At 32.6% G+C, this 27,174-nt stretch overlaps 1 protein-coding gene across 1 annotated transcript; it reads left to right on the top strand.

The window, feature by feature from the left end:
* The first annotated feature begins 4,203 nt into the window (after positions 1 to 4,203).
* LOC139511851 (uncharacterized) lies at positions 4,204 to 26,948 on the top strand. The gene is made up of 7 exons (XM_071298968.1): positions 4,204 to 4,344; positions 9,680 to 9,815; positions 14,158 to 14,455; positions 16,851 to 16,998; positions 20,970 to 21,254; positions 22,214 to 22,346; positions 25,407 to 26,948. Exons 2-7 carry the CDS (start codon positions 9,688 to 9,690, stop codon positions 25,636 to 25,638), a joined length of 1,224 nt encoding a protein of 407 aa, XP_071155069.1. The 5' UTR covers positions 4,204 to 4,344; positions 9,680 to 9,687; the 3' UTR covers positions 25,639 to 26,948.
* The last annotated feature ends 226 nt before the right edge of the window (positions 26,949 to 27,174 follow it).

Genomic DNA, 27,174 nt, shown 5'->3' on the forward strand with positions numbered 1-27,174 from the left:
CAGTTGTTATCAAACAGTTTGTTTCTATGTTTGAAGGCGTTTTTTTTTTGGTTGTTGTTGCACTTAAGTGTTCCTGTTGTTCCATTGTTTTGATCGGCTTAAGTTTGTAACCCGGATTTGTTTTCTCTCCATTTATGACTTTTGAACACTGGTATACTACTTCTGCCTTTATTTAATGCATTCCCCTTATTGAACCTGCTTGGAGTTCGACGTTTTTGTCACACCTTTAAACTTTCTTGTATCATTGTATATATTCTTACACCACAATAATTCCAAATTGAATAATAAACTAGACAAATTGTGTATTCATTTTGTGGTCTCGTGGATTATATATATATATTATAAAAGATTGAGGCTAGTTTGTTTTAACCAAATTTCCAAAGGAAAACATCAGTAACTAATTTGATGGTGTACAGTGGGTGGACACCTGTCAAACAGTGACCGAGTAATAAATTGAAAACGCTTTGACGAAATGAATAATAGTGCATCATACGAATGTATATGTGTTCTTTCACTTGATACGGTGCAACCAATAAAGAGAATTGCTCCTATACTTTAGATAAAAAAAATCTTTCTGTGTTGACAACTAGAAAAATGATAAATAACCAACAATTAATACATGAATAATTGCAACTTTGTGGAGAATCAATTTGGCTAAAGAAGGACAAAATCTAAATATTTATTTGATAACGTACACCTTTATATCATAGCAAATATAGAAAACACGAAAACAGTAAACTTTTTTTAAAACTGTACAGACCGATAAATGAAAATAAGCAGATCGACATTCAAAAGAAAATGTCACAGATGGCTACTAATTAAAAATAGTCTGAAAAGGGTTGCTGCAGGAACTAGAAATTCATATGATTTAAAAAGATGTTGCTTTCTTTTTCTGGAATTTTCTTTATTAAATATTTTTCTACAATATTTTTCTTTAACTGTTTAAGGGACGACATCAAAAAATCAATGAAGGATAAAAAAAACTTAGTTAAAATAGTTTGGGGTGAGGGTCAAATTGCTGCAAGTTTTGTATAAAAGAGTGACGAAAGACAGTCAAACTCATAAATCTAAAACAAACTGACAACGCCATGGCTAAAAATGAAAAAGACAAACAAACAACAGCACACATGACACAACATAGAAAAATAAAGAATAAACAATTCGAACCCCACCAAAAAACTAGGGGTGATCTCAGGTGCTCCGGAAGGGTACGCAGATCCTGCTCCACATGTGGCACCCGTCGTTTTGCTTATATGATATCAAATCCGGTAAATAGTCTAATTCGGTAGGTCACATTCATGAAAGGGAAGGGGATTGTAGTAACGACGTAAGGAACATATCCGATATCATTTGTGAAACGGTTATTCCATAACGGTCAACCAACTCGTGATGGCGTCCGTAAAATTTACGAAGGGATGATTTCAACTTCACCATTTGGAACTCTCGGTTTAATAGCTTCCTTGTGAGCAGCAACCCTCTATCAAGAAAATCATGATAGGAAATGCAAGCACGGGAATATCGTATCAGTTGGGAGATATATATCCCGTATGCAGGTGCTGCTGGAATATTGCTACTTAGAAATGGAAAGTTCACAATTAGAAAGTCGTAAAAATTTTTTTTTCAACTGACCCTCATTGTCAATTTCTAGATGTAAGTCAAGATATGAGGCCGACTTAACTGTATCTGTAGTATCCTTTATCTCTAGCTCGATGGGATAGATGCGTTCCACATAGTCACCAAATTTTGAATTATTTAGTGAAAGAACATCATCTATATGGCGGAAAGTAGAGTTAAAGGATATTGCTAACTTCTTATATCTTTCTTCCTAAGAAGTTCCTGCATGAAGTCAGCCTCATAACAATAAAGAAATAAGTCGGCAAGTAGAGGGGCACAGTTTGTTCCCATTGGAATGCCGACAGTCTGTTGAAAAACACGTACTCCGCACGTAAAAAATATGTTGTCAATCAAGAAATCAAGCATCTTGATAATATCAGTTTCAGAGAATTTTTTGTTTAAATCAGAGTGATCCTTTACAAAGTAGGATTTATCCCTCCCTAAGACAAGATACTTGTATCTACATTGGCCATTCTTTTTTTATGAAGCAAAGCAATTGACATCGATTTTACATATATCCTTATTGGTCAATCAATGTTTCCCAAATTAAGTTAAGAGGGTCTAGGGGGTCAATGAAGAAACTATAAGAATTAAGTTTTTTATCTTCAGTCGTCCCTAAAGGACAGTGAATTAAACAATTGTGAAGATGGCAATACCCTCTCATCTTTTTTTTTATGATTTTTTATGATTTAGATATTTGTAACTGATTTGTATATGTTGTGTAATTATACCTACCACTGTCCAAGGTAAGGGGAGCTAGAGTTGAATACTCACAAACACTGTTAACCCATCTCATTCTTTATTAGGCTGTCCCATATCAAAAGTTGAGATTTTAAAATAAAGTCTCATCTCATGTACTTATGTTGTGTAATTATACCTACCACTGTCCAAGGTAAGGGGAGCTAGAGTTGAATACTCACAAACACTGTTATTAACTCATCTCATTCTTTATTAGGCTGTCCCATATCAAAAGTTAAGATTTTAAAATAAAGTCTCATCTCATGTACATGTGTCTGTTCAAAGTTCTTAATGGCAATTTGTGTTGTTGTAAAATCTTCACACTTGTTCTAGACTCCGTGTGGTTGTTTTAAAGCTTTTCATATTGTACACATAATATTAAGACCGTATGCTCACATCCAAACGACTAGTATTTTTAGTATGTATTTCTACATGTTAACATGGTGAACACCAACTTCATTTTGCTTACAAGATTATTAAAATATTCGGCTGTTGTTTAATTTTACTTAACTTTATCCATATAATTATTTTCAGGGATTTTCCGTTTTTTTTTTTTAATTATTTAGCATTTTATTCAAGATAAAAAATAGAGAATAAAGTAAATACGTAATACCAAACATCCGGAGTATGAAACTCTCCTTCCATGATGATTTGTTATTTGGTGAGCCCATGATCGTCAAACTGAACAAATAAATGAATTAAAAAAAAAAATTTGACAGTTAAATATCTTTGAATTAGCGTCATCTACCATTAAAATAGGCATCGATTTATCAAGATTGTCTTATTGAAAACCTTGACATTAAATTAATGGGGTCATTTCCAACAGTGGTCAACAGCCGGGTAACACAAATGTGTTAATATTGACATTTGAAGTGTTATTCGGTCATTTCATGTGTTATTCGGATAATAACAGTGTTATTCGGTCATTCGAGGTACCGTAATCGGGTGCGGTTCAATGTTTTTATACGCCCGTCAAAATTTTGACGGGAAGTATTATGGTATACAAATGTCCGGTGTCCGTCCGTCTGTCTGTCCGGCGTAAACATGTCGCACCGTAACTTGAGAACGACTTATCTAAATTTCATGAAACTTAATATAGTTGTTTTTTATGATGGTCAAATGATCTGTATATTTTTTGATGAAAATAAGATTTAAACTTTTTGAGTTACGGCACTTTGTAACTAAAACAGGGGTGTGTTTTTTTTCACATGTCGCACTGTATCTCAAAAACGATTCTTGATTATTGCTTAAAACTTTACACACTTCTTAGTTATATTAATCTTAATATCTGTATACTTTTTGGTGATGATTCAAAATTTCATTTTTGAGTTATTGAGTATTTTGTAAAAAAAAGGGAGGTTTTTTTACATGTCGCGCCGTATCTCAAAAACGATTTATGGTTATTGCTTAAAACTTTACACACTTCTTAGTTATATTAATCTAAAGATCTGTATACTTTTTGGTGATGATTCAAAATTTCATTTTTGAGTTATTGAGTATTTTGTAAAAAAGGGGGAGGGGTTTTTACATGTCGTGCCGTATCTCAAAAACGATTTTTGATTTTTGCTTAAAACTTTACACACTTCTTTGTTATATTAATCTAAAGATCTGTATACTTTTTGGTTTGATTCAAAATCTAATTTTAGTGATATTTGTAAAAAAAACAGGGGGGCTTACATGTCCCGCCGTGTTTCAAAAGCAATAAATGGTAATTGCTGAAAACTTTCTCAGAAACTATTTATGATTATTGCATAAAACTTCGACACAAGACGTCGGGCGTATCATGCGCTCATGGCGCAGCTGTTTATTTAATATTCTAATAACGTCCGTTTCAGTCTTTGATTTTGTAAAGGACAGGTTTTAGGCGAAACCATTATCATCACATGAAAACCCGCCATTTTTACAAACTTTTTGAAGACTGAATTTTGAAACCAGTTAACGGGGAGAACCGCTCAGAACGTTTCATGTCACTTGCATGAGTGCTCTTAAAAAGTAAGCCTTAAGTTTTTATCGTGTGTGTTAAATTGACAAATTGTGTCAAAGGAGACTAGTCCAAATATGCAGAGTTTTTTTTCAAAATGTAGCAGAGACGGATATTTTTCATCATGTTCGACGTAGTTGCTGGGAATTCTAAACGAAATATTTATAAAAACAGACAAGTTCACTTACACTGGAGATTTGACTGCAACCAGCCTTTAAATGTATTTCTTCAAACCCCTAAATTAGTTTCCCCGACATAATCACAGGTATTTGGGACCCCCCCCCCCCCCCCCCCCCCCCCCACACACACACACACACATGTTGGACCCACTTCACAAAAAAGAGATAGGCACTCACAAGTGCCTGTGAAATAACAGTATAATTTTTTTTGTATTTACAATTTTTTACACTGTATAGATATGTAACGAGTCTCAACAATCCACTAATCGATCACAATTCACAAGTAAAAATTGCTGTTTGTCAGTCATACAGATACAGATTGTGCTGGCCTGGACATCACAAAAGTTTTCGTAATTTTTTTATGTCATATTAGAAAGGCAATGTCTGCGCATACCAGCATGCGTGTACGCATAACCAAATTTGTCTTTGTGGGCTATACAATGCTATATATGTGTACCAACATCAAGTTTTATAATTTAATGTCATTGGATAGTAAACATGTGAAATAAAATCCGGAAATTATCGCAATTAGTGAAAACAATTGATTGCTCACAGAGATTTTAAGATTTGAAATGTTAACATGGTTAAAATATCGATTTAAAAAAAAAACTTCACTACCAATTTTATTTTTACTTTGTCGCTAATATGCTTGTGTATAAACAACCCTGCATGGTTAGTTATTCAATAATTTTCTTTCAATATTTATTATAATTATAAATATATATGATGCGATATTTTTTTAGATTATAATCAAATTAAAAAGGCTTTATAAGGGTGGAATCAGAAAAAATGAAGATTTTAACATATTGGGGCATATTGTTTCCCCCATTATATTTAGGAAAGTAAATTAAATGTCAAACCAACAAGTTCAATACCAGCTAACTTGCAGCCAAATTTCATTTAGATATCTTGTACCAGCCAAAAGTTTTATTAAAAAAACATGTCAAATTTGTCAGGAGTGTGACGCTTTTTGTGTGACAGGATTTTTTTTTAATAATTTACATGTTGAGTAAAAATTATTATGATGAATGCATGTATATGAAGATGGTTTATAATCATTCTTCAATACTAGGTTTTGTAGATTATAGATTGGTGTTATCATTGCACAAATATTATGTAAATAAATATACATTGTGAAAAGGTATGTACCAAAAATTAATATTGGCAAAATTTGATAATTTCTAAATTAAAGTGTTATGGTTGTATTTTAAAGGAGTATTTGTGTGTAAAGCTGGTAAGTATTTATTGTATACATGTATAAGCTATCCATAAAAGGCTATACAGACATCCTGAGGTGCATAATTCACATATTAGATTAACTTCTATACAAGCACCCAAAAATGTCAGGAGTGTGACAACTGTCTTTAAACATGTACCAAAGAATACATAGGACTTAAATATGTTCTTCTTCTTTATTTTTCAGTAGTGGCTATTCCAAAGAGAAGAAAAAAAATTATTACAACTGTGATATGTTTATATCATAGATGTGGGAGTGCATTATATATGTCAGGAGTGTGACGCTTTTTTTAAGGCATTTTCTGTCAATTCATAATTTCACAAGGACAAGTTCAACAGGTTTCTTTGTGTTAGAAATGTTAAAACAAAGTAATATTCATATCATTTACCTCTTAAATGTGTTATTTATCATGATTGTTTTGACACAATCAGTTTTAATTAGTCATTTTTCTATTTTTTGTGCACAGTAATGCAAATTTATCAAAGGAAATAAGTGTGTACAACTATAAAATCATATCTATATAGGAAAGTGAGGAAATGAATTTTGTACAAAATAGAACAATCATTTTGAATTTAAATGGTATATTTAAAGATGTTTCAAGGATTAACCATTCAGATGTAATTCGTCACACTCCTGACATGAATTTAACAATTTAAGAAAAATATGAAAATTAGCTTTATTTTTAGGACAGATAGTTGAAAGACAGCTAGTAATTTAGAAACTTTTGGTAAATCTTCCATTCCTTAAAACATCCACTAGACTTGCTGACATAAGCCAGGCAAAATTATCTGGAAGAAATGATTCAAAGAAAGAGACTTGGAAAGAGAAAACCCGCAAATATTGGCGGAATATAAAATTAAAAAATTATCAGAGGAAGTTGGACAATCTTAAACAAAATAAAAAACTACAAAACCATGCTAACAAAAAAAGGCTTAAAGAAAGAAGAACTTTGAATTCCAAATTTGATAAACAATATAAAGAAAAACAAAGGCAGTAGCAGAAAAACAGTAGAAAAAAAGGAAGAAAGATAAAAAAGAAGTTGGGTTGAATAAGGACTTAGAATCGAACAAAAACAGCTCAAAAATTCAAACGAGAACAGATCTGTAACTGTGTCAGATTCCAGATCTACAGTGAGAAAACCTGCACAACACACAAGAAAACAACTGCCACAAAACCCAAATGCTTGGACGAGTTCTTTGAAACACATCATAAAAAATGCTACACCCAGAAGGGCCTTCTAGAAGGGATCATTTATAAGCATTTTTGTTTTGTGGCAATTGTTTTCTTGTTTGTTGTGCAGGTTTTCTCACTGTAGATCTGGAATCTGACACAGACACAGATCTGTTCTCATTTTAATTTTTGAGCTGTTTTTGTTCGATTCTAAGTCCTTATTCAACCCAACTTCTTTTTTATCTTTCTTCCTTTTTTTCTACTGTTTCTCTGCCACTGCCTTTGTTTTTCTTTATATTGTTTATAAAAATTGGAATTTGAAGTTCTTCTTTCTTTAAGCTTTTTTTTGTTAGCTTGGTTTTATAGGTTTTTATTTTAAGATGGTCCAACTTCCGCTGATCAATTTTTAATTTCAGATTCAGCCAGTATTTGCGAGTTCTCTCATTCGAAGTCTCTTTCTTTGAATCATTTCTTCTAGAAAATTTTGCCCTGCTTATTTCAGCAAATCTGGTAGATGTTTTAAGGAATGGAAGGTTTACCAAAAGTTTCTTCATTTTACTAGCTGTCTTTCAATTATCTGTCCTAAAAATAAAGCTAATTTTCATATTTTTCTTAAATTGTTAAATTCATGTCAGGAGTGTGACGAATTACATCTGAATGGTTAATCCTTGAAACATCTTTAAATATACCATTTTAAATAAAAATAATTGTTCTATTTTGTACAAAATTCATTTCCTCACTTTCCTATATGATATTATAGTTGTACACACTTATTTCCTTTGATAAATTTGCATTACTCAGTGCACAAAAAATAGAAAAATGACTAATTAAAACTGATTGTGCCAAAACAATCATGATAAATAACACATTTAAGAGGTAAATGATATGAATATTACTTGGTTTTAACATTTCTTACACAAAGAAACTTGTGGAACTTGTTCTTGTGAAATTATGAATTGACAGAAAATGCCTTAAAAAAGCGTCACACTCCTGACATATATAATGCACTCCCACATCTATGATATAAACATATCACAGTGGTAATGATTTTTTTGTCTTCTCTTTGGAATAGCCACTTCTGAAAAATAAAAAAAATAAAACATTTAAGTCCTTTGTATTCTTTGGTAGATGTTTAAAGACAGTTGTCACACTCCTGACATTTTGGGGTGCCTCTCTTTGTGTTTTTTTTAAATGGTCCTAAAAAGAAAGTCCTGTTCTATGGGTAAAGATATCAGAAATTGAAATCAATGATATAGCAATGTGTTTAGTGATTTTTTGTGAAAGTTTAAAACATTTTTCAATCTTTATAAAATGTGTCAGGAGTGTGACAAAATACTGAAAATAGAAGGCTTTTTCTACATACAATTACATTAAAACGGTACAATGAAATGACATTTTGTTTTTTGCAAATGATCACAAAATCTCAGGGCTTTCAAAGTTTACTATTGTAACTGAAATATATTAAGATTCTTTTTATTGGCAAAAACTTCAATCACTAGTTACTATTATTTTTTTCAAATTAAGCTATTCAATTTGATTGTTATTATATGATTTAGCAGAAAAGATGGAAATTTTGGTTTTAAAATTTTCCTTTTTATATTGACTTTCATTTGGAAAAGGTCTGAGCAATGTTTTCTTGACTGTTTTATTACCAAACTTGTTTTTAAGTAGTATGGTTTCTGTTAAATATTTTTGAGATGTATGCTATTAAAATTTAAGATTATTCAATGTGTCTGTTTCGTTCGGCCTGAAACTTTGGAATTATAAAATTTAAAGTATTGGTAATAGGGCAAGACAAAAAGAAATACAAAATATTAAGTTTGAAATTGGACCCCCCATGTCACACTTTTGCTTCATTTTTTCTGATTCCACCCATAAACATGATAAACATGACAAACAAGTAAGAAAATTATAAAATTAATAAATTCTTTTTTTATACAAAAATGTATATATATAATCTTTATTCTCATAAAGCATGCAAAGCTAATACACCTTATCGCTAATCCCGGCTGACCTGGCCGCTTGAACTTTTGACGCATACAACAATCACTTTTGCATTGTGGCGTCAGATATTTTGTTTTATGACGTCAAAATTTTACGGGAACCTGTGTGATATCCAGTAATGGCGAACAAATAGCGATAAGGTGTATGCTAGACATCAGTACAGAGATACATGTAACAACAGTAACTATTTACAATATATACAAAACAAGGTGATAGGTTACAAAAATCACTAGCCATGCATGCAGGAGGACAAACAAAAGTATTGATATTTTTTAAAAATAAAATTTCTTAATGACTGTTTTTTTGTGTACTTGACATAAGTTCAAATCTAGAGAATTTAGCTGAATTACATGTATGTTTTACAAAGAACAATGAAGTAGGAGAATATATCCATTTTTCCTCTGTACATTTTTGTTCGAAAAAAGTACATTCAATTAAATAGTGATAAATTATCATAAATATATATAAATATATGCTGCATAATATTATGCATCTAGTTTTAGACATATGGAATGTAATCCGAATGTTATCTTATTACTTTTAATTGTGCATACACTCAAACTTTATTTTGAGTTGTTTAGATATTTTAGATATCATAAAAGTTTATAAGGACTTTAATATTAAAAACAAATTTGTGAATTAAAATTGATTTTTAAACAATTAAATTGTGAATGTTTTGTGTATAACTGCCTGGAATAGCCACATCTGTAAATGAATTCATCATATCAATATGAATGTCTTAAAATATATCTTCAGAAGAAAAAATGGAAAGAAATGTTTGTCGTTACTTTAACACAATGACTGGATGTAGAAATGGTGACAGCTGTACTTTCATTCATAGAAAGAGAAAAGCCGCAAATGTAGCAAATGTACCAAGATGTAGATACTACAGGTATAATATATAATAATTTAATTTGAGATGTCTTCTGATTGGCCGACACTCTATCAGCTCACAGACATAATTTTGCCATTTAACCATGACATCATCAAAGTTTTAAAACGATTTAACCTTGCTTAAAAGGGAATTAAGAATAGACCAGTTTCACATAAGCTACATGTACTAATCAACGCTGATCTCGAAATCTTATATGCGTTTGAGTTTAAATCTCACGATAATTAAGGATATCATAAGTGACAGAGGGCTACTGATATGTAGCAAAACAATAATAAATCAACCGATTGACAACATCTCTGTCTCTCGTGGTATATGCTGAAGATTTTTTATTTTTAAGATATTAATGATCGTTTCTATATTTAGAATAATATTAGTTACACAGTGTGCAATTGTCCTAATACGAGAATTTATCGGGTCAATAAAATTCATATCCGGATTATTATCGGGTGAGGCGAAGCCAAACCCGATATGAATTTTATTGACCCGATAAATTCCGTATTAGGACAATTGAACACTGTGTAACGAATTTATTCTGATTTTGTTATATTACATATTATTGTATTCCAATTCAATTTTAGGACAATATCAACAAATATATTTTAGATATTAAATTTAAAACTGAAAAATAAAAAAATATTAAGCACCTCAATTGTTTTTTTGGTTTTTTTTATTAAGTCAATGGTATAAGGGAGATAATTCCAATTGACATAATAAATAAGGGAGATAATTCCAATTGACGTGATAAAAATTGTACTGAAATTTATTGGGACAATATCAGCCAATCAAATTTCGAGAAATTACTTTAAATCAGGATAAATAGTTTTACCATCTATACAGAGAATAACATAAATTTAGAATAAAAAGATCGAGTATGATTGCAAATGAGACAACTATCCACCAGAAGCAAATGACATGAAAGCAACCATATGTCACCATACAGCCCACGACAATGAGAAAATTGATACTGAATAGTACTTTCTAAATGGTCCCGACACAAAACAATTCAAACTAGAAAAAAAGTCATCTTGTTGCTGTAAAGAGTTCATAACAGTTGTGTTTATGAGTAAAATGGTTTTAACACAGTATTAATCTTGTAATTACTTTCTTTTGCTTACTGCGCTATGTACATTGCTGTATGTCAGTTTGATTTTTTCTGAAAAGAGAAAAATATTTTGATAAAGAGAAAACAGCCTTAACATCAGAAATTCATTTAATTTCAGTTCTGTTCCAGTTTTTCTTAAATATTTTTTGCATCTTCTTCACATGCATGTTAAGGGTTACGGCCTACATAAAGGTTTAGTATCATAGACTCGAACTTTTAATTTTCTTTAAAAAAAATACAGGTTACTGTTATGGGGACTTTTGCGTGAAATTTTATGGGTACAAGGTCAAGATACCGGCACTACTAAATAATCAAAATTTCCAATAACGGTAGAATGGGAGTATAATATATAATGTTCAATGAAAATTGATAGAATTTTTCCTTACATACTCTTGATTATGTAGTACATAATTATTTTGATATGCTAACAATACGAAAAACACAATGATAGTTCACCAAGTTTGTTTTCAAGCTATACGCTGTGAAAATATGAAGCATTTTGTATGGATTAAACAGTTGCATTTTTAAGGTAAATGTATAATTATATGAATATTTGAAGGAAAAACAATTGATAGAATTCCAAAATAAAATGTGAGAAAATAGCTCTTATAAAATGCGTTCAGAAAACAACAGAAAAATGAAGTCCCCATGTGTTTTATCCTGTTTAGCGTACATGGCATATACATGTAACATCAATAGAACACTTTCCTATTGACTGTAATAAACACGTAGTAGACAGGGCCCAGCTGGTACCGTGTTGAAGACCGTACATTGATCTATAGTTGTTAATTTTTGATACATTGTGACATGGACTGATCGACAGTTGAATAATTGGCACTCATACCACATCTGCTTATTTGTATGTACATTTGTTTCAAATATTTCTGTGTCGATGATGTTTTAGACGGCCATGATATAAATGAAGCGAGATATAAAGCAGTTTTAAAATTCGTATCAGAAATACAGGTTCATCTTCAATTTTCAAAGATCAGACTATAATACAATGCATATCATTTTAATATCTAAGCTATGTTCATGATCGATTTCGTCTAAGCAGAGATTCAGTGCCAGCAGGGCGAGTAATTTTCTACATATTGTCAACTTAATCATTTTTCGTGCCATTAAAACCTGTATTTACAACGAGCCTTAAATTAAGATCAAATGCTGAATGACCCCCTCCTAAATTGTTAAAATATTCCCAGTGGCATAAACCACACTGGCCATGATATCTCAGTGTTAATTAGGTACCAGGGTTAACATTTTAAACATCTGTATTAGGGGATGACCATTTGATTTTCAGAAGGAGGGGTAGAAAAATAATATTCTTAAGACTAATTTCCTAATAAATAATTATGACCTAGGCAGTATGGAAAAGAATGATCTGCAACACAAAATATAGGAAATAATTGCGTACAAAAGTTGAATATATTATCAAATGGTTGCCCTTTTTCAGTAACTATATATACAGAATAGGGTACGTTTTTATCAATTTTCACCTGGTGAGATTATACAAGGTAAAACGAGGATTCCACATGGCCAAGGTGTTAATTGCTTTCTTAATGTATGACCTAATAGCCAAGGTGTTAATTGCTTTCTTAATGTATGACCTAATAGCCAAGGTGTTAATTGCTTTCTTAATGTATGACCTAATAGCCAAGGTGTTAATTGCTTTCTTAATGTATGACCTAATAGCCAAGGTGTTAATTGCTTTCTTAATGTATGACCTAATAGCCAAGGTGTTAATTGCTGTCTTAATGTATGACCTAATAGCCAAGGTGTTAATTGCTTTCTTAATGTATGACCTAATACTATGTATATGAAGTAAAACCCGCTTATTTATCTAATTTTTTCTTCCCGTTAGGTGAACGACCTCAGCGTGAATTCGTGACATTTAAAGGTACAATTAATATAAAGCCAGGCGGCATATCAGATCGTATATTACTGGGATCAACAACACAGCAGTAGTCCATTTTAAAATCTTTTAATGTGTCAATTGTTTATAACTGAAGTTGTCTGGTCAATATAAAAATTTTATATTTTGATTCAAATGTAACCCGAATAATTCAGTCGTTATATTCCGCTGATCTACTAAGGCTACATTAACCTCGTGTGGGAGAAAATCGGACACGGAAAGGGCTTGAATTATTCGAGTTAATTCAAATGATGCTCATATTCTTAGAAATGTAAATGCAAACACTCAATCAGATGCTTGTTTTTCCAAGTCTTAATGGTCACTGCTTACAACCGTTTGCCCCCAGTTGATAAACTCTCGAGAATTATCGTGTGATTTCATAGTTTTGCTTATTAGATTAGACATGCACAGTTAAATGTGAAACTGGTGTATTAAATTATAAGAAATAACAAATATTTTTTCTGTCTATTTGAAATATCATAAAAATGTGGTGCCCACTTTAAAATAACATGCTACACACGTTATTCAGTTTGCACCACATTTTTATGCCCCACCTACGATAGTAGAGGGGCATTATGTTTTCTGGTCTGTGCCTCTGTTCGTCCGTCCAGTTAAAGTTTTTGGTCGAGGTAGTTTTTGATGAAGCTGAAGTCCAATCAACTTGAAACTTAATACACATGTTCCCCATGATATGATCTTTCTAATTTTAATGCCAAATTATAGTTTTAACCCCAATTTCATGATCCACTGAACATAGAAAATGATAGTGCAAAGTTCAGGTTAAAGTTTTTGGTCAAGGTAGTTTTTGATGAAGTTAAAGTTACATCAACTTGAAACTTAGTACACATGTTCCCTATGATATGATCTTTCTGATTTTAATTCCAAATTAAAGTTTTGACCCCAATTTCACGGTCCACTGAACATAGAAAATGATAGTGGGAGTGGGTCATCCGTGTACTATGGACACATTCTTGTTTATGTTATTTCTTCATCTATAGATAGAACAAATATTACAGTCATTCCTTAATTATACGTACATACTACTTTATCTCTGTCTGTCCATCTGTTTGTCCCTTCAATGCCTAGATGAAAGTTTTGAAGGACATTTAAATTTTCTTAAAATTTTTAAAATCAGAACTTTGTTAAATTGGATACATGTATAAAGGTTCATGTGAGCATGCATGATATATCGTATGAACTGCAAATTAGAGCTTCCTATATTTGGTATCAAGTTTGTTGTTTAACTTAAAGGATTTTACTCTTTATTATACATGTGTATTGTTGAAAGGTTTACGAAAACTGAATGTACCTTTAATACTTTGAAGGGGACCTGGAACATGTCGTTATGAGGACAAGTGCTTTTTTCGTCATGATGATTCAGGGCACAAAAAATCAGTGCATGTAACAAAGAAGCAGCAGACAGAGTTGTCTGGTCCATTACCAGGTGATGTTGTTGATGGGGATGACCAGGACAATAGGTCTGTTGTATATGGTCCATTAGATTCCTCTGAGGAAGATAAAGAAAATACAGCTGCTGGCACTGTTGACAAGGGAACAAGAGCAAAGAAAGGAAAGCATGATAGAAAGTCACCTAAAAGTAAAGAGAAATATCTATCTGTTCAGGTAGGTAACTGCTAAATGTGGTCAAATGCTTTCAATTTTTAACCGGATTTTTGTGACAAAAATGTCGGTTATTGATTTGGGGATGTAAGGCGGGCGGGCGGGCGGCAATCAAATGTTGTCCGTGCATTAACTCATGAACCGTTCAACCAAATATTTTAAAATTTTAATATGTTATTACTGACAACTATACGAAGGTCAAGTTCAATAATGGCGATTTTGACTTTTACCGTTCAGGAGTTATGGTTCTTGAAAGATTGAAAAATGGAGTTTCCAGTCGTGTTTGTGCATTTACACATGAACTGTTCTACCAAAGCCTCCCAAATTTTAATATGTTGTTACTGATGACAGAATGGAGGTCAAGTTCAATAATGACGATTTTGACTTTTACCGTTCAGGAGTTGTGGTTCTTGAAAGATTGAAAAAAGGAGTTTCCAGTCGTGTCAGTGCATTTATGCATGAACTGTTCTACCAAAGCTTCCGAAATTTTAATATGCTGTTACTGATGACAAAGTGGAGGTCAAGTTCAATAATGACGATTTTGACTTTTACCGTTCAGGAGTTATGGTTCTTGAAAGATTGAAAAATGGTGTTTCCCGTCGTGTCCGTGCATTTTCTCATGAACCATTCAACCAAAGCTTTTGAAATTTTAATATGATGTTACTGATGACAAAATAGAGGTCAAGTTCAATAATGACGATTTTGACTTTTACCGTTCAGGAGTTATGGTTCTTGAAAGATCGTAAAATGGTGTTTCCATTCACTTTATTGCATTTACTCATGAACCATTCAATCTAAGCTTTTCAAATTTTAATATGTTGATACTGATGACAAAACGGAGGTCGAATTTGATATTGACGATTTTCACTTTCACCATTCATCAGTAATGGTTCTTGTGATATTGCCAGGACACAAATAAATATTAATAAATCCGGTTTGCTGTCGTTGTGACAGCCTCTTGTTATTGTGTGTGGCCATGACAATTATAGTTCAAAGAGTTTCAAGGACTTGAAAGTCTGGGTTTTTTTTTTAGCTTTTAAATTTATACCATTACATCATGTTACAACAAAAATTAATCTTTACCAGCAGTTTGAAAAATGTTTGAGGAAGATTTATGACATGCAACTGTTTGAATTGAAATGATTTTAATGTCAGATAAAGAATTGGAATTACTTCTTAGTAGATCAATTTCAGTCTACATTTTGAGAAACAAATATGAAATAGAAGTTTCAAGTAATTGATAACCACAAAAATGCCATTTCTGACAAAGCTTACAGTGTTGAAATTATCTGTTCTTATTCACTGGAATAATTTGAAAGACTTTGTTTTTATACGCCCGTCAAAATTTTGACGGGACGTATTATGGTATATAAATGTCCGGTGTCCGTCTGTCTGTCCGGCGTAAACATGTCGCACCGTAACTTGAGAACGACTTATCCAAATTTCATGAAACTTAAAATGGTTGTTTCTTATGATGGTCAAATGATCTGTATACTTTTTGGTGAAAATAAGAATAAAACATTTTGAGTTACGGCACTTTGCAACTAAAACAGGGGTGTGTTTTTTTCACATGTCGCACCGTATCTCAAAAACGATTCTTGATTATGGCTTAAAACTTAAACACTTCTTAGTTATATTAATCTTAATATCTGTATACTTTTTGGTGATGATTCAAAATTTTATTTTTGAGTTATTGAGTATTTTGTAAAAAAGGGGGAGGGGTTTTTTACATTACATGTCGCACCATATCTCATAAACGATTTATGATTATTGCTTAAAACCTAACACATGTCTTTGTTTAATTGATCTAAAGATCTGTATACTTTTTGGTGATGATTCAAAATTTCATTTTGAGTTATTGAGTATTTTGTAAAAAAGGGGGAGGGTTTTTTTTACATGTTGTGCCGTATCTCAAAAACAATTTATGATTATTGCTTAAAACTTTACACACTTCTTTGTTATATTAATCTTAAGATCTGTATACTTTTTGTTGATGATTCAAAACTTTATTTTGGAGTTATTGAGTATTTTGTTAAACAGTGGAGGTTTTTTTTTTACATGTCGCGCGGTATCTCAAAAATAATTTATGATTATTGCTTAAAACTTTACACACTTCTTTGTTATATTAATCTAAAGATTTGTATACTTTTTGGTTTTGATTCAAAATTTTATTTTAGTGATATTTAGTTTTTCGAAGAAAAAAAAAACAGGGTCCCGCCGTGTCTCAAAAACAATATATGGTTATTGCTTAAAACTTTCTCAGAAACTATTTATGATTATTGCATAAAACTTCGACACAAGACGTCGGGCGTATCATGCGCTCATGGTGCAGCTGTTTATTTAATCTTGTTCATTTAAATATGAAATGAAGTTTAAATAGATGTCTTGTATATTTTAGATAAACAATCAAGTTAAAGATGACAGTACTCCGATCAAATCAGCGAAACAGAAGGTTGATGAAGTAACTGGAGATAGCAATAATAATGCAATTACTGGCTGCAATGATGAGGCTGATGAGAGTACTGACAATAAGACTCTAACCTGTGGTAAGTACTTGGGCACATACTGGTGGATTGCTCTAATTTTGTTAGATTTCCTTCTGTTACCCATATGGATACACTCATTTAAGGATGTTTTCTACTATGTTTCGAAATAAGCTTTTTAGCTCACCAGGCCCAAAGGGCCAAGTGAGCTTTTCTCATCACTTGGCGTCCGTCATCGTCCATCGTCGTCATCGTTAACTTTTTACATTTTGAACTTCTTCTAGAGAACCACTGAATGGAATGAAACCAAACATGGCATGAATGTTCCTTATAAGGTGCTGACCAAGTGTTGTTACTTTGTAGCCGATCCATCATCCAAGATGGCCGCCAGCGGGGGACTTAGTTTAACATAGGACCCTACGGGAAATGCATACAAATGACTTCTTCTAGAGAACCACTGAATTGAATGAAACCAAACATGGCATGAATGTTCCTTATAAGGTGCTGACCAAGTGCTGTTACTTTGTAGCTGATCAATCATCCAAGATGGCCGCCAGCGGGGGACTTAGTTTAACATAGGATCCTATAGGAAATGCATACAAATGACTTCTTCTAGAGAACCACTGAATGGAATGAAACCAAACATGGCATGAATGTTCCTTATGGGTTACTGACCAAGTGTTGTTACTTTGTAGCCGATCCATCATCCAAGGTGGCCGCCAGCGGGGGACTTAGTTTAACATAGGACCCTATGGGAAATGCATACAAATGACTTCTTCTAGAGAACCACTTAATGGAATGAAACCAAACATGACATGAATGTTCCTTATGAGTTGCTGACCAAGTGTTGTTACTTTGTAGCTGATCCATCATCCAAGATGGCCGCCAGCAGGGAACTTAGTTTAACATAGGACCCTATGGGAAATGCATACAAATGACTTCTTCTAGAGAACCACTGAATGGAATGAAATCAAAAATGGCATGAATGTTCCTTATGAGTGGCTGACCAAGTGTTGTTACTTTGTAGCCGATCCATCATCCAAGATGGCCGCCAGCGGGGGACTTAGTTTAACATAGGACCCTATGGGAAATGCATACAAATGACTTCTTCTAGAGAACCACTGAATGGAATGAAACCAAACATGGCATGAATGTTCCTTATGGGTTGCTGATCAAGTGTTGTTATTTTGTAGCTGATCTGTCATCCAAGATGGCTGCCAGCGGGGGACTTGTTTTAAAATAGGACCCTATGGGAAATGCATACAAATGACTTCTTCTAGAGAACCACTGAATGGAATGAAACCAAACATGGCATGAATGTTCCTTATGGGTTGCTGACCAAGTGTTGTTACTTTGTAGCCGATCCATCATCCAAGATGGCCACCATCAGGGGACTTAGATTAACATAGGACCCTATGGGAAATGCATACAAATGACTTCTTCTAGAGAACCACTTAATGGAATGAAACCAAACATGACATGAATGTTCCTTATGAGTTGCTGACCAAGTGTTGTTACTTTGTAGCCGATCCATCATCCAAGATGGCCGCCAGCGGGGGACTTAGTTTAACATAGGACCCTATGGGATATGCATACAAATGACTTCTTCTAGAGAACCACTGAATGGAATGAAACCAAACATGGCATGAATAGTCCTTTTCTCAAGAGGTGCTGGCCAAGTGTTGTTACTTTATAGCCAAATTTTATCTGTTTTTATATGATTTCAAAAACCAAAGTAGAGTCAGGTGAGCGATACAGGCTCTTGAGAGCCTCTAGTTAAAGAACGTTCATAATTGATAGTATATACGGAAGTGAAGTAATAAGGCAGAAAAAATTTGTCGGAATGCTTTTTATGCCCCACCTACAATAGTGGAAGGGCATTATGTTTTCTAGGTTGTGCGTCCGTTGGTTCCTCCATTTGTTTGTCCATCCATCAGCTGTCTGTCCCACTTCAGGTTAAAATTTTTGGTCAAGGTAGTTTTTGATGAAGTTGAAGTCCAATCAACTTGAAACTACGTAGTACTACACATGTTCCCTATGATATGATCTTTCTAATTTTTTAATGCCAAATTATAGTTTTTATCCCAATTTTGTGTGAACTGATACTTTCTACAATTTTCTTAATTTAACATATGTACCATTTTTCTTTCCAAAGAGTAACAAGGATTTTACAAGATTTTTATTTCAAAGGTGGATTTTTAACTCACCTGACCCTTTGGCCAAGTGAGCTTTTCTCATCACTTGGCGTCCGTCGTCGTTAACTTTTACAAAAATCTTTTCCTCTGAAACTACTGGGCCAAATCAAATCAAACTTGACAACATTCATCATTGGGGTATCTAGTTTAAAAAATGTGTGGGGTGACCCAGCCAACCAACCAAGATGGCCACCATGGCTAAAAATAGAACATAGGGGTAAAATGTAGATTTTGGCTTATAACTGAAACCAAAGCATTTAGAGAAAATCTTACTTGGTTAAATTGTTAATCAAGTGAAGATCTATCTGCTCAAAAGTTTTCAGACAAATCAGACAACTGGTTGTTGGATTGCTGCCCCTGAATTGGTAATTTTTTAAGGAAATTTTACTGTTTTGGGGTATAATCATGATTATCTTGAATATTTTTATAGTAAGAGATAAACTGTAATCAGCTAAATGTTCAACAAAGTAAGATCTACAAATAGGTCAACAGGAGTTTTTGCCCTTTATATTCAATTTTTATTACATTTCATAAATTTTGTAAATTTTTACCAAATATTTTCCTCTGTTACTAATTTGCCAAGTTAATTATAGATAGAGATAATTGTAAGTAGCAAGAACGTTCAGTAAAGTCAGAACTTCAAACACATCAGCATCATCAAAACACAATTTTGTCATGAATTTAACTGTGTCCTTTGTTTAATATGCATAAAGACCAAGGTGAGCGACACAGGCTCTTTAGAGCCTCTAGTTAGAATATGTGAAAACAAATTATGGAAAGAAAAGTGTGGGCATGCCGGCAAAATTTTGCATGGCACCACATGGATAATAAATACAAGAGGATTCTGAATGTCTGACAAAAATTCTGAAACAAGAGGAGCAAACATCCTCAAGTTTAGTCATCTTAATGGGTTTAATGTTGGATATAAAAACATTTCTCTACAGAATTTCAAGTTTTTTAAGTATTTTTTTAAAAACATGAAATAATTTGATGGATACATCTTGTCATTGTTACTGAGTCACCTCATATTTAGGGAATACACCCCATAGCTATTTTTCTGTATTCATATGGTCATTGCAGAACATAGCAGAGTTTGTATAAAAAGAAGTCTTATGCCGCTGTCTAAAATAAATAAATAAATAATAATAATAATATAGGAATACATGAATGATAGCAAAAGTTTGGGTGAAACAGAAATATGGGGAGAAAGTGAGCAGCAGATGTCCACCCGATGCCCATGTCAAAGTGTGAAAGCATGGAAATGACAAAATCTACCTGAACTGTAGATATAGTGTAGATCAGGTGTCTTCAACCATCTTTGATTGTAAAATAGAAGTTCAAAACAGTCAGTCTAGATATTTAGTGAAATATGCAAATTACAGAATATTTTATTTTTGATACAATTTTTTTCTACTTGTAAAAAAAAAAATGTGTTGTAGATTTGCATATTTGATATTGAAGAAAATTTAAAGAACATGTTCCTTGACCCCAATTTTTCAGAGCTGATGTCTGGTAGTAAAATAAAACACACTGTTATGTTGAGGGACTTTTGTTTAGTTGTGTATGGTGTATAACATTACTAGAACCTTTAAATGTGATGCCTATTGTAATTTGTTGCAAGAGTGTCAGGCTCCTTTGAATAAAAGATATCTTGCAGTTATATATATATATATTTAAGACATGTGGGAGACATTAACATTCCTCCTTGACTTTCACCTTGACTTTGCCCTTAATCTGATCTTCTGGCTCTGCCATGTTTGAAAAACTTAATAATTGGTGTGTCATCATCAATGCCCTTTTCATTTCTGCTATGTTTACACTTGAACATTAATGTTTCAGGAGAGTGTGGAGTTGTGTTGGAAGATGTGCCACTGGAAGACAATGAGCAACTAGATGAACTTGAGAAACATTATAAAGAAAATGTACTGAAAATGGAGAAACACCACATAAAGTTCCTAGACAAAGATCAACGTTTCAAGTTTTCAACTTCTTGTAGTGTTTGTGCGAAGGACTTTTCTAAGTCTTATGGATTATTGAGGCACATTACTGATAAAGTCAAATCAAAGAAAAACGATTGGAAGTTACATGAGGAATTCTTAGAATCAGTTTTATCTGGATTTTGGGGTTAGTTTTGTTAGCCTTATGGATCATCACTAAATTAATTGTGAAAAATATTCTTTGATCTTCAACTTGATACCGTTTATGCCTCATATATTTTATGTAAATAGGTTTCTTGTTATGTCATCCCTCTCTTTGCTTGTATATCAGCAAGTTCCAACAGCATTCAGTACATTGAAATTAAATGAACGTTGACAAAATTGCTTTTTACCAAAAGTTGTTGATCTTGACATGCATCCCTTGACCACAATTTATTTAATGGATGACTGTAATATTTTTTCTGTCTATGAAGAAATAACATAAAAAATTTGGTGCACACTGAATAATGGGTGTAGCGGGTTATTCAGTGTGCTTCACATTTTTTATGTTATTTCGAATAGACAGAAAAAATATAATATTCATTACTTATAATTCAATTCAAAATTCCATTTTAAACCGTAGAAAACCATGAAAAAACATTGACGTCACGGTCACATGACAAAATTATGTCTATGGGCTGATAACAAAATAACGTCAGCCAATCAGAAGACGCGTTACATCCAAAATTAAATTATTCATATATGTGAAAGTTTGTTGATTCAAAATTTTGAAAGGGTGGGACATATTTTTGTGTCAACTTACTTGTCAATGTCTTAAAAATTATCACCAAGTGTTTATTAATGTGAATAATGCTACTAGGTAAGTATCGCAAGAATAAGAAATTGCATCATGATATCTGAAATATATGTATGCAACTTTCCCTATTCAGAGAGCTCGTTGTTTACCTTTTACATGTTTATTTCTTTAAAATACTTGTAAGAGTTTTATAAAGAACATGGAAAAAAATGGTCAAAAGCAGCATGAACAACGTTTTATTACAGCTTTTAGATGCTTTTGATAGAGGATATCAGTGTTAGCATTTCTGCATTTCCAATAAAACATTAGAATATTTACAAATATTTTCTAAAAAATAACATATATTTTAGAAAGAGACCTTGGTTTGACTGATGATAAAGAATGTATGGATTGGTTATTGATACATTTAGTAGAATCTTATGAAGGAGAAGATACAGACAGTGATGATACTGATGAGGAAGATGGGATGAATGCTCTGTTTGGGTAGGTCACGGTGTTAATGGTATGAATGCTCTGTTTGGGTAGGTAACTGTTAATGGAATGAATGCTATGTTTGTGACGGTACCAGTGTTAATGGAATGAATGCTCTGTTTGGGAAGGTAACTGTTAATGGAGGGAATGCTATGTTTGGGTAGATAACATTGTTAATGGAGTGAATTCTCTGTTTGGGTAGGTAACAGTGTTAATGGAATTAATGCTCTGTTTGGGTAGATAACATTGTTAATGGAGTGAATTCTCTGTTTGGATAGGTAACAGTGTTAATGGAGTGAATTCTCTGTTTGGATAGGTAACAGTGTTAATGGAGTGAATGCTCTGTGTGGGTAGGTAACAGTGTTAATGGAGTGACTGCTCTGTTTGGGTAGATAACAGTGTTAAAGGAATGAATGCTGTTTGGATAGATAACAGTGTTAATGGAGTGAATTCTCTGTTTGGATAGGTAACAGTGTTAATGGAGTGAATTCTCTGTTTGGGTAGGTAACAGTGTTAATGGAATTAATGCTCTGTTTGGGTAGATAACATTGTTAATGGAGTGAATTCTCTGTTTGGATAGGTAACAGTGTTAATGGAGTGAATTCTCTGTTTGGATAGGTAACAGTGTTAATGGAGTGAATGCTCTGTGTGGGTAGGTAACAGTGTTAATGGAGTGACTGCTCTGTTTGGGTAGATAACAGTGTTAAAGGAATGAATGCTGTTTGGATAGATAACAGTGTTAATGGAGTGAATTCTCTGTTTGGATAGGTAACAGTGTTAATGGAGTGAATGCTCTGTGTGGGTAGGTAACAGTGTTAATGGAGTGACTGCTCTGTTTGGGTAGATAACAGTGTTAATGGAATGAATGCTCTGTTTGGATAGATAACAGTGTTAATGGAGTGAATTCTCTGTTTGGATAGGTAACAGTGTTAATCGAGTGAATGCTCTGTGTGGGTAGGTAACAGTGTTAATGGAGTGAATGCTCTGTTTGGGTAGATAACAGTGTTAATGGAGTGAATGCTCTGTTTGGGTAGATAACAGTGTTAATGGAGTGAATGCTCTTTTTTGATAGGTAACATTGTTAATGGAGTGAATGCTCTGTTTGGGTAGGTAACATTGTTAATGGAGTGAATGCCCTGTTTGGGTAGGTTACAGTGTTAATGAAATGAATGCTCTGTTTGGGTAGGTAACAGTGTTAATGGAATTAATGCTCTGTTTGGGTAGATAACATTGTTAATGGAGTGAATTCTCTGTTTGTATAGCAGTCAGGGGACTTACTGAAATAAGTGATTTTGAAATCACTTATTTGAGTAGCAAATTCGAGGTTTTGTCACAAATTGGGATTTTGTAGTTTTTTCAAAATTTTAAACACATAGGTTTAAATAACATCTTTTAATTATTAAAATTAAAAAATATGAACTTTTTGCTTCTTTTAAGTAGCAAGTTTTATGCCTTTGATGCTATCATTTTCCTGAAAATTCTATTTTAGTTGAAAAAATGCTATAATAATGGCTTTTCATAATGAACTGATACTTTCTTAAAAGATTTTTCACAGCAGTGGGAGTATTTTTCCTGTGAAATTCAAGGTTTCATCTTTCAGATTATGTAATAAAATTCTACTGTTCGCGATAAAAATTTCACTGTTCAGGGGTGTTGAAATTAGTGGGGGTTATTAAAAGAATGATACTTAAAGAAGTGATTTTTGGGAAGGAAATTGAGGTCTGATACTTAAACAAGTGATTTTTATGTCATTATCCTAGATTCAGTACAAGGTCATCACCTGAAATGACCTGGTCATCCTAGACAAAACAGATGTTGGTTCTGATAAGTTTAGAAACATAATTACTCCCTGAATCATTAGTATTCTATATTAAAAGCTACAATAAAATTAAATCACTTCTTCTAGTGATTAATTTGTACTACTTTAAAAATAGGTGATTATTAAAGAAAGACAACTCGAACTTCCAACCTTTATGGAAATAATGTTACTTGAATCAGTGATTTAGAAAATCACTTATTTAAGTAAGTCCCCTGACTGTATAGGTAACAGTGTTAATGGAGTGAATGCTTTATTTGGGTAGGTAACAGTGTTAATGGAATTTATGTTCTGTTTGAGTAGGTAACTGTTAATGAAATAAATGCTCTAAATGGTAGATAACTGTAAATGGAGTTAATGCTCTGTTTGGGAATGTAATAGTGTTAATTGCGTAAATGCTCTGTTTGGGTATGAAACAGTGTTAATGGAGTGAATTCTCTGTTTGGGAAGGGAGCTGTTTTTGGAATGAATGCTCTGTTTTAGTTGGAAACTGTTGATGGATCAAATGCTCTGTTTGGGTAGAAGGTAACTGTTAATAGAATGAATGCTGTTTTGGTCATGATGTGAATGGAATGAATGCTCTGTTTGGGCAGGTATCAACATAGAGGTCAAATGCAGTTTTGGCTTATATCTCAAAAACTACAGCTTTAACATGTTTAAGAGCAAATTTGACATGAGTTTTTTTTTTATTGTTCAATAGCTGAAAATCTATCAACCCTGAAATTTTCAGATGAATCAAACAACCCACTGTTGGGTTGCTGCCACTGAATTGGAAGTTTTAAAATGGTCTTTTTGGTTTCATGTTTCATATATTACATACTGTATATATAGATGCTTACATTGATACCAGTGGATTATCGGATTAATCCAATTGAGAAAGTTAAATTATCAATTTTAAACTCTGAGCCTCTGCAAGAACTTTAAAAGTTATAAATTAACTATTAAGATTGAATAAATCTGATAATCCACAAGTAACTATGTAAGAAGTTGTTTCTCGATTTGTTACTTAGAAGAAAATCCCCTTCGAGTGCCTTACACATTTCAAGAAAATGTCTATTCCATTATTACCTGTCATGTCTGTTAGCATATTTTGATTCATCCAGTTAGCTAAAAAGGTTATGACCCTTAAAATCATCCAATGATCTTTTGAGATCACCGGCAACCACACGTTGATTAAACTATTTTATACAATGGGTTTGGAAAGGGATACATTTCCATAGAATGAGAGAAATGCATTTACACTTTTATGATTTCAGGTTGATGGCTTTGAGTAAACATCTTCACGGGGGACCACATTTCTTGAATGATGATGAATCTTTAGACTCAGATGATGACTCTCCAGACTCAGATAATTATGGTAACCCATGGGGCATGGATGCTGATGATGTAAATGAGCTGGCATGCCAGGGAATAATGCCATGGGACCCAGAGGCTGGTGCTGCTCTGGCAGTTTTGAATGGAGAGGACGACTACGATTACTTTGGTTAATAAGGAGATATTTTTGTGTTCTGTGAACATTGAATTAAAATGAGGATCCAAGTGTTATTAATTAATGGTGCTAGGATGTCAATTAACATAAAGATTAACCATGAGTAGAATAGCATAGAATACCTACAAACCTGTTCGAGCTACAAAGTTTGAAATGATGTTTGACAACCTTTTTTCATTATAAATTTTGTATTTAAAAGAAACCAACTCAAATGATAAAATATGGTGAAAAAGAGTGATCATTCTGTCAAAAATAAAAGATTTTGACCTAGCATGTGGTTGGCAGGTCTAAAGGGGAAGGTGTTAATGTTTTTAAAGGAGAAAAAGGGAATTTCCCTTGAAGAACTTGTTTTTGCAGGTATGACATGCATGGATTATTCCGTTTCACTTTAATCAGGTTTCTGCTAGTGTCAGTTGGATTTAATCAATTATGAGTCTTTAAGCTCACCTAGTCCCAAAACATGTTTGCATCTCTTGGTGTAATTGATTGAAAGATCTGATGGGCAGTCACTCCAAATATATTGACAAAACATTGTACATTAAATATTTACAATGTATAATATCAACTATTATAAATTATAGAATTTTTTGATCATTTTTTCTATGCTTCTTTATTCAGAATTTATTATGTTTTAGTTGTAAACTTTATAATGTCATGAATGTTGCGTTGTATATTGTATTAAACCATGTACAGATCTGCCAGGAAGTTATTCCTGTTTGATAATTTGTGTTATTTTCATTATATCTAACTTCTATTGAGTATAGAAGTTTTGTCAATATATTGCATGTTTTGCTGGACAAAAGATTTTTGAATGTGGTCTATAAATGAACCAATATTTTTAAATGGTTGTCTTATGCAAAATCTTAATTTTTGTTACTTTTAAGAGTAGAAAATGTACACTGCAGCTTAGGGGGAATTATGTTGTTTTCACCCACCAAGAATGGGGTGACAGCACAGGGTTGGTAAAATTTATTGATTGTCCCCTTTGTTCTCTTTATGGAGTGAATACCCTATTTTTCAATCATTAAAATTGGGTGTATGCTACCTTTGAAAATGAGAAAATCTTTTTATATTCAATATTTGTTTTTAATTTAATGTTAAATTTGAGTTTGTAAGAGTGGGCTGTGATGACAAACCAACTGAACTTGTATTCATGATGCATGTGTATTTCTCAGGGAAAGATGATTATTTAAAAATTGAGTTGATTGGCATCTAAACGTATGTATATACATATATAGTTATGAAATTGTTCTGTTTAAAAAGTGCTATGAAAAAATAAAAATGTAATTAAATTGTTATTCAAAAACTATTTATTTCTGCCTTTTGTTTTTCAGGAATTTGTTTGTACTATGTGAAGTGTATAAAATGCCTATCAAAGACCAGAGTATACTTTCAGATTTATTCAAAAGTCCTTCTTTTATTAATGAACACTAAGTTTGGTTTTGCCAAGTTTTTAGTAAACTTTTACACAATGTTATGTTCTATAAGAAAATCTTTTTAATATTTCACACATTGAAAATATGTCATTTTTGTCT

Source organism: Mytilus edulis, chromosome 2 (assembly GCF_963676685.1).
Source record: "Mytilus edulis chromosome 2, xbMytEdul2.2, whole genome shotgun sequence".
NCBI classification, from domain to species: Eukaryota; Metazoa; Mollusca; class Bivalvia; order Mytilida; family Mytilidae; genus Mytilus; species Mytilus edulis.

Excerpts from the sequence above, each read along its gene's own strand:
- LOC139511851 (XM_071298968.1), top strand. The coding sequence starts at position 9,688 with ATGGAAAGAAATGTTTGTCGTTACTTTAACACAATGACTGGATGTAGA. Across the intron at positions 9,816-14,157 it reads CCAAGATGTAGATACTACAG|GGGACCTGGAACATGTCGTT; the intron begins GTATAATATATA and ends AATACTTTGAAG. Across the intron at positions 16,999-20,969 it reads CAATAAGACTCTAACCTGTG|GAGAGTGTGGAGTTGTGTTG; the intron begins GTAAGTACTTGG and ends TTAATGTTTCAG.